Here is an 8929-nt window from a genome sequence, read left to right on the forward strand (position 1 = left end):
ACAGGGTTGGGGATTGTTTTGACAATAGTGGTCCACTAAGGATAGATACTGTCACCCAGGTAGTATCCTTTGTCGCAGTTGTGGCCGTTGACAGTAAAGTTCACCGGTGGGTTGTTGCCTTCGGCAAGCCTAGCAAACACCGGCGAGTGCTGAAGCACGTTGATATTATTGTGTGATCCGGCCATGCCAAAGAAAGAGTGCCAGATCCATCTTGAGACGTCACGGTCTCCAGTATGACAGTGCAAGCCCTGACATGGCCCTTATACTGCCCTTGCCAAGCAGAAGGGCAGTTCTTCCACTCCCAGTGCATACGGTCTATGCTACCAAGCATCTCTGGGAAGCCCCTGCTGGCATTCATCGCCAACAAATGGGCTGTATCTTCAGCAGTCGGCTCTCTCAAGTACTCAGGGCCAAACACAGCAATACAACCTTGCAGAACTTATACAGGGACTCTAGGCATGTAGACTCGCTCATACGGACATACTCATCAATGAGATTACCGGGCACTCCATATGCCAGCAGTGCATTTTTGATAAGTGAAGACACCAATCTTTCCAATGGCATCCTCTTTGCACTCGAAGTAGTCATCATAGCCGATCACCATCTTTCTAATACGGTTGAAAAGATGCCCACTCATACGGAAACACAGCGGAATTTCTGATGTTTGAACAACGGATTTGTTGTATCAAAGTAGTCCTTCCAAAGAATTTCTGATGTTTGAACAATGGAAACGACGCGCGTCCGCTTTTCGTCCGCGGGCAACCCATTTCCGGCCCATTTTTGAGCCGGATTTGCGTCGGCGCGGACACGAGACGGACGCGCGCACACTCGCCATCTCCTCCCCCCGAACCCGCTGGTCAGTGGCACATTGGCCTCCCCACATCCAACAGCAACCACGCCCGCCTCCTTCGTCATCGTCGTCGCCGCCGCCGCCCAGTTTTCTGGTGACTCTGCCAGCTGCCGGTGCCCGTAACATGCGCTGAGCAACGCCGCCACCTCCCACGTCGCCCGCCGCCGTCGTCTTGCCGCCGGGGAACCGAATGCTTCCCACCCCCCGCTCCCTCCCGACACAGCCGCGACCACGACCAAGAAGCCGCCTCGCCGTCCCCGGCCAGATCCTCACCGGCACGCTCGTCGGACGCCGGCCTGCTCGTCGGATGCCGACAGGGCAGCTAGCTGGTCCGTGCGCGCTGCGACTCCCTTCGCCAGCCGTCTTCTTCGTCGACCCCCGCAAGCTGTTCGACAGTTTGCCAAAGAGATGCCCGCTCTCCCGCAAGAAGGAGATACCTTGGCAAATTGTCGAACAGCTTGCGGGCTTCGACGAAGAAGACGGCTGGCGAAGGGAGTCGCGGCGCGCACGGACCAGCTAGCTGCCCTGCCGGCATCCGGCGAGCGTGCCGGTGAGGATCTGGCCGGGGACGGCGAGGCGGCTTCTTGGTCGCGGTTGCGGCTGTGTCGGGAGGGAGCGGGGGTGGGAAGCATTCGGTTCCCCGGCGGCAAGACGACGGTGGCGGGCGACGTGGGAGGTGGCGGCGTTGCTCAGCGATGTTGCGGGCGCCGGCAGCTGGCAGAGTCACCAGAAAACTGGGCGGCGGCGGCGACGACGACGACGAAGGAGGCGGGCGTGGTTGCTGTTGGATGTGGGGAGGCCAATGTGCCACCGACCAGCGGGCTCGGGGGGGGGGGGGGGGGGATGGCAAGCGCGCGCGTCCGTCTCGTGTCCGCGCCGACGCAAATTCGGCTCAAAAATGGGCCGGAAATGGGTCGCCCGCGGACGAAAAGCTGGCGCGCGTCTGTTTTAGTCGACGCGTTGGGCCGACTTTTGTGTTCGCGCTGATCCAAACGGACGCCAGCTAACGAAATGGGTCGTCCTGTTAGAGTTGCTCTTAGGACCGTGTCGGATGCGAGGCTGCAGCCTACGGCATGCTGCTCTGTGGGGGCTTGCAAACAAGCCGGCGCTGCTGCTGGTCGGGGCGGGGCGGCGCTGCGGGGAGGCGGAGGAGCTCTGGGTGGGACGGGGCGGGTCCGTTTGTGGTCCGGGCGCCTCCTGCGTGTTGGGCGCTGATGCTCCACTGTCCGCCACCCAAATCGCGACCCAAACGGATAAATGTCCGTGTCCATTTGGGGTAGATGGTTGGAGTCGGTCTTACGCTTGAGAAATATCCACCCCCCACCCGCGCGGCGGCGCGCGCATATGTTTTTCGTGCATAATCTCTGCTTTACTTCTGGGCTGCCTTTTGGATCGGACACCACCATGATCGCACTCAATTATTCTTCCATCCTACTATAACAATTTGCTACGTCCCGCGCCTTCCTTTGCCCTACTGCTAGCCCCCTCGACCGAGCAGCACGAGACGAGCGCGCCAGATGGATCAGCGGCCGTCGCTCTTCTCGCCGTACCAGATGCGCCGCTTCAGCCTCGCCCACCGGTAACCAATTTTGGCCGATCGATCGGATACGTTTTTGCTTACTCGGTCGTTTGACCGCGGTGGCGCCCGCGCGGCGCATGCAGGGTGGTGCTGGCGCCGCTGACGCGGTGCAGGGCCATCGGCGGCCTGCCGGGGCCGGCGTTGGCGGAGTACTACGCACAGCGCTCCACCGACGGAGGGCTGCTCATCTCAGAGGCCACTGCCATCTCGCCGGCAGGGGCGGGGTACGTACCTATATAATCTCGTCACTTCTCCGCTCCGCGTCTCAATGGTAGGCTTGCCCATCTTAACTTCTGACGTGTGGCACTTTCACCATCTTGACTGAACATCCACCAGAAGCTTGGAAAAGTTGGCACGTGCGTGTGGATCTTGAATTCAGAATGATTGTTTCTCCGTGTATGCCCATTTTTACATGGTAAAGTCGGGGATTTGGATTGATCTTGAACGCCATGGATGACCCTCAGCTGCTCAAGCTAACAGTAAGAACAATAAAAGGGGATCAGTAGTCACTAGTCAGGTACTCAAATTCCAATAACCAACATGCTTTGAAATACTATGGTGTATGATCAAGTTATTATGGACATCTGGAAACTGGAGAGATATATCTCCTATAAAGATGAGTTAAATTCAATGAAAAACACGTGTTCTCAAAATGAAAAGGTAGACATTCTTTTATGAAGAAAAATGTGAGCTGAACTCTACAGAGCATGATCTATGCCCATACATACTCTGTTTTCAGGAAAACATTTTGCAGCCCCCTGCTGCATCGATGTGATGTATAAAAGAATCTTGGTTCAAACATGCCATACGTATTTGTAAAATTCAAAGGAAAATATTCATACGGTGAACAATGGCCAGTGGGAGTATCTCGCAGATAATATTAGTTAAATTGGATCTTGAAATTTCTGTTTTATTCTAGGAAGTGCCTTTCGTGTATTTAGCACGGTTTTGAGATATTCAACACAGAAATTTTGCTCATTCAAACAGACAGTCCATTTCCGTAGATATTCCCTGTAATTGATCTTCCGTAGAAGTTCTCCTGGTTCTACATGTTCTCAAACCTGATGGCATTTATAAAATTTATGGTGGTTTCTACTGTGACTTAATATGATTAACTAATAAACCTTTGTTGGATAGGTTTCCTCGTGTCCCTGGAATATACAACCAAGAGCAGATATATGCATGGAAAAAGGTGGTAGATGCTGTTCATGCCAAGGGAAGCATATTTTTCTGCCAATTGTGGCACGCCGGCAGGGCTTCTCATCAAGGTATGCCCATTATGTGAGCAACGGTTACACATTTTCTCTAAATTTGTAACAGGTTTGTCGAATGCAAACCTCCTAAATCATCGCGCGTGTTCCTACATTGTGCCTAGGTTTGTGAGTTTCGATCTGGACAGGGGGGGGGGGGGGGGGGTCCTAGGTAAGTGAAAGGGAATGAGGCCAACTTCTAATAAGAGTCGATCCGGATTTGAGAAGTTTTATTTTGAGACATTGATCGGGAGAGTCCAAGACATTGATCCGGATGTTGTCTAGGGCATGCTTACATGATCATCCGGCACCATTACCATATTGAACAATAGGAAAGTCCACGTTAGGATTTGAGAGATAGGGAGATAGAAGACTCCATGTTGGTAGGCACTATTTATGATGGCTGAGAAGATCACCAGCCAACATGAAGAGAAGTGCAGAGAGGGGCTGCCTTGTCTAATGCCACGTCGAGAATAAAAATTATTTTGCAGAAAGAAATGAGGACTGCCGAAGTGTCAGAGCCGAGGATGGCATCACCCTGTGATATACATTTACCATCAAATGGGTAGGCTTTGAGCATCATAGTGACGGTGGAGTGATCAAAGCAAATGTTGAAATAACTAGATATACGCATTATCCCCAATTAAATAAAGTACACAACTCCTTTGACAGCAGAAACTTAAAATAATAAATTATTAAATTTGTATTTCTGGTAATCCATAAAAAAACTATTTTTTTAAACGTTACCTAGCAATTAGCTATTTGATATATCCAATTACATTTACATAACATTTCACAAATAAAGATAAATATATATATATATATATATATATATATTACATAAATACACACTACATGATTTATTGGAATAAACTATGTACCATAATCTCTTATTAGTTGGACGAAGAATACATCACTTCAATTTGAAATGAGAAAGAGATGGAATGTAGCAAAGTGGCTTTAGGCAAGAAAGCTACATCTATGGAATCCAACTTATGGGCAGATATGTAATTGCAGCACATTTTGGCTTCATGATCAAATCCATACAATTTCCCCAAATGATAAATTGTTGGTTATATATCATATATCAAAGATTCTTATTAAGTGGAAAAAGGAACATGACTATTTACGGGAGTAATGCTACAATTATATGCAGATTTAGTTACAGTTTTTGTTACACGATGATGTGGAATTGGGTGGGGGTGTTAGTTTGAAGTTCAGAGAGTAGATTAACTCGAAGCTTATTTACATAACTATATTATTTTTTTATTTTACAAAGCAAGTTCTAAAAAGAAATGGAACTAGAATGCATATTCATATATCAATAATGTTTAGAGTCATCTAGTAAAAAATACTATCGTTCTATTTGTCACAGTAGTGTTATTTATAATTATAAAAGCATATTAATATGGATCATTGTCTAAAACACGTCAAAATCTAATGAGCTTGTCATTTCAGATTTTGATGTGCCTTCACTACGCATTTTGAAATGTGTAGTGAAGACACGTGAATGGCATATTATACCATCCAATGAGCAGCTTGAACAACGCTACTAGATGGACCATAACGAAAATATATTGTAAAAGCAGGGTTTATGTCTAGTTTTCCACACAATCCAAAGAATAGCAGAGATCCCTACTGCCACTACTGATCTAACTTTACCACTTAACCTTATCACCCAGCTCCACAAATCATGTACTGTTGTGAAATTCATATTATCAAACCAAAAGCACAATTAACAACACTCCAAACATATCTAGCCAAACAACATGGCATGAATAAATGATCTACAATTTCATTTAATCTAACTTCCCTTACAGACCGACTTCAACAAATCATCTTTCAAAATAATTCTATTTTTAAACATTAGCCTGAGGAAAACTTTAATTTTAAGGAAATTTCATGAACTACAACCTCCTAAAAGGGCACCTAACCTGCACAGGTTTAAGCATGGTGTACATAAAATTACAAGAAAAGTTACTGGACTTGGTCAAGCTCCATAGAAAATTTCCACACACGGTCTTAATTTGTATTCAAATATGGAGCAATTTCTCCCTAAAAGTTCTTCTAAATTTTGTCTTGCCCAAATTATAAAGCAAGACATGAGCTACAATTAATTCCATACTAATAGGTACACCATATAATCTAGGATTTGGCTATACAAAAAGTAGTACTAGCAGTCCAACAATCCTCACAGAAACTAGTGTTTCTACCATCACGAACCCTTTTCCTACAATACTCATAGAAAATATTTTTACAGCTAACCAAACCATTATAAAAAAATGGGACTGTCTAGTTTATGCTCAACCAAATTGAGCAACTTCATGTTGCAATATTTTCTTAATTCGGTACTGCCATATAACATCTCTAGTTTCTAATTTCTAGATCTACTTACTCAACATACATATATTCATCTACAATTCCCAAGCCACCTCGGTCTAGTTGTATGACATACATCAACCCATCTAACTAAATTGTATTTGTCCGATTTTTCATCCTCTTGCCACAACATTCCTCACATGAAAAACTCCATTTTATTTAAAGCCCATTTGGGGGAAGTAAGCATTGAAATAATTAAAAAGTGGATATTACTCAAACAAGATCTAATAATAATCAATTTACCACCATACTCTCTTTTTTTCCTCGCCAAGTTCCCATCCTACTATCTATCTTATTTGCAGCTTTGTTCCAATCACTATTTTCCGAACTTAGCAATATGTACAGGTATCCCTATAAATATAAGAGGCAGGGATAAAATATTGCAAGTGAAAAATCTCCTTACATCTTTCTAGATAATTGCGTGCTTCACCGAAGCAAAAAATATCACTCTTATAAAAAATAATTTTTAAACCAAATAAATGTTTAAACATAATCAAAATTGATTTTAGATTTCTAGCATTTTTTCTACAGCTTCAGTTAAAAACACAGTATCATCTACTCCCTTCATCCCATAACGTAAGACGTTTTTTGACACTACTAGTGTCAAAAACGTCTTGCATTATGGGACGTAGGGAGTACATAATAAGGCATCGATAAACCTTCTTCTACAAGATTAGCCACTACCCCTTTAATCTCTCCTTGAGAAACAGCTCTACACACAAGCTCTTGCAAGGCATCTTTAGTAATACTGAATAAAATATGGGACAGGGGTCCCCATGTCTTAAACCATTTCGTAGTACATTAATAACTCCAATCGTGCATCCCGGCTAATTAACCTCTGTTGATCAGATTTTAGTATGAATACATCGTATACATTGATCTAATCGTTAATCTTGTGGTTCCGAATTAATGTTGAGAACTTGAGATGTTCCTCCATGGACCAGCATATCTGCCAGACGGCGCTGCTCCAATATCGTCCACTGAGAAGCCGATATCAGCAAGCCGGAAGACACTGTTGCCTGATGGTTCCTATGGCACGTATCCCGTGCCAAGGTGCCTCGCCACATCGGAGATACCGGAAGTAGTCGAGCAATATCGCCAAGCTGCCGTAAACGCCATCGAAGCAGGCTTCGACGGTGTGGAGATCCACGCTGCCCATGGTTTCATCATCGACCAGTTCCTCAAGGACGGCGTCAACGACCGGACCGACGAGTACGGCGGGTCGCTCCCCAGCCGCTGTCGTTTCCTACTCGAGGTGACCCGGGCCACGGTGTCGGCCGTTGGACCGGACCGGGTCGCGGTCAGGGTGTCGCCCACCATCGATAACCTCGACGCCTACGACTCGGATCCTGCGCGGCTCGGCATGGCCGTCGTCGAGCGGCTGAACGCCCTCCAGGAAGAAGTTTCCAGCGGCGGTCAGCTTGCCTACCTCCACCTGTCGCGGGCAATGCACGGCGGTGGCAACGCCGAGGAGGAGGGCCGTCTCATGCGCGCCATGCGGGACGCGTACCGTGGGACGTTCATGTGCGGCGGTGGCTACACCCGGGAGCTCGGCATGGAGTCGGTGGAGCGTGGCGACGCCGACCTGGTGTCGTACGGGAGGCACTTCATCGCAAACCCGGACCTGGTGGAGCGGTTCAAGCTCGATGCAGGACTCAACGAGTTCGTGAGGAAGACGTTCTACACTCCGGACCCCGTCGTGGGCTACACGGACTACCCGTTCCTCGACAGCCAGCCTGAATCGCGCATGCAGTAGTAGTGATCAGGGTGCAGTGTAGCACATATATTTTGTACTCCCTCCATTTCTTATTTACTTCACATATGAGCTTTGACCTAAGTCAAACTCGACAAAGTTTGATCAAATTTATAAAATTAAATAATATAAATTGCGTTATATATATATATATATATATATATTGATTTGGTATATATATATATATGACTCAAAAATTAATTCAATATTGATTTGGTATTGGGGCGTGCTACGCGTCCGCCAGCTGATCTTTTTAAAAGATCGGCCGGGTCGCGAGTCGTCAGATCTGGGACGTCAAGCGGCCTAGCGATGCTTTCACCATTGCAACAGAGGTCTTGTTGAAAAAAAAATTCACAACTGAGCTCATGTTGCAGAACTTTTTTTGCAACAAAGATCTTGTTGCAGAATATATTTTTTGCAACAGAGGTGATGTTGCAGAACTGTGTTTTGTCTTTACCTTTCTTTTGCAACATAGGCATTGTTACCGAAGGAATTTTTGCAACACAAGTGACACTACGGAAACAAATGGAAGATGATGAAGTTGCAGAAACGTTGTTTCCGTTGCCGGCACCACCTCGAGCTTGTTGTTTGGAGGCAAGGGTTGCTACAACACCTTGAGCTTGGCTCGAGCAGCAGCTCATGGGAGCGCGGCAGCACCACCAATCATTGGCCGTGCAGCGGTCGCCGCCCGCCCTCGATGTGGGATGGCTGAGGAGACGGGAGAGGACTAGAGGATTGGGAGTGGGGCAGAGAGCTCGGACCGGGAAGATGCCGATGGAGACGGAGAGTGCTGCACTGGATGTGTGAGGAAGAAGAACGGGCGAGAAATACCTGTGAAGGAACCGAGGAGGAGATAAAATCCAATTGCTGCGTGCGGGTGGTGGGACACGTGGCTTTCGCGGGACGCCGCGGACGAATTGGTGTGATCCACTGGCTGAAACGAATCGTTTCCTTTTGGTATTGTGGACGTTAATAATTTTTGTATAAAATATGATTTGAGACAAAACTGATATGCAAAGTAAATAAAACAAAGAGAATATGCATTTGGAGAAATGAAGGAAAGAAAAATATATGAGTAATCATTATTTGGACAAAATGTGAATATGTGGCGTTACAGT

At 46.6% G+C, this 8929-nt stretch overlaps 1 protein-coding gene across 1 annotated transcript; it reads left to right on the forward strand.

Annotated features, from left to right (window-relative positions):
• Positions 1 to 1258: 1258 nt before the first annotated feature.
• On the forward strand, positions 1259 to 7814 carry LOC123115200 (12-oxophytodienoate reductase 7). The gene is made up of 5 exons (XM_044536428.1): positions 1259 to 1654; positions 2332 to 2429; positions 2513 to 2653; positions 3567 to 3697; positions 7003 to 7814. The coding sequence occupies exons 1-5, from the start codon at positions 1259 to 1261 to the stop codon at positions 7812 to 7814; spliced, it is 1578 nt and encodes a 525-aa protein (XP_044392363.1).
• The last annotated feature ends 1115 nt before the right edge of the window (positions 7815 to 8929 follow it).

Source organism: Triticum aestivum, chromosome 5B (assembly GCF_018294505.1).
Source record: "Triticum aestivum cultivar Chinese Spring chromosome 5B, IWGSC CS RefSeq v2.1, whole genome shotgun sequence".
NCBI lineage: Eukaryota > Viridiplantae > Streptophyta > Magnoliopsida > Poales > Poaceae > Triticum > Triticum aestivum.

What these genes read in the sequence shown, in the direction of transcription:
- LOC123115200 (XM_044536428.1), top strand. Translation starts at nt 1,259, where the DNA reads ATGCCCGCTCTCCCGCAAGAAGGAGATACCTTGGCAAATTGTCGAACA. An exon ending in CGCTTCAGCCTCGCCCACCG is followed by an intron (nt 2,430 to 2,512) that starts GTAACCAATTTT and finishes CGGCGCATGCAG; the next exon opens with GGTGGTGCTGGCGCCGCTGA. An exon ending in ATCTCGCCGGCAGGGGCGGG is followed by an intron (nt 2,654 to 3,566) that starts GTACGTACCTAT and finishes TTTGTTGGATAG; the next exon opens with GTTTCCTCGTGTCCCTGGAA.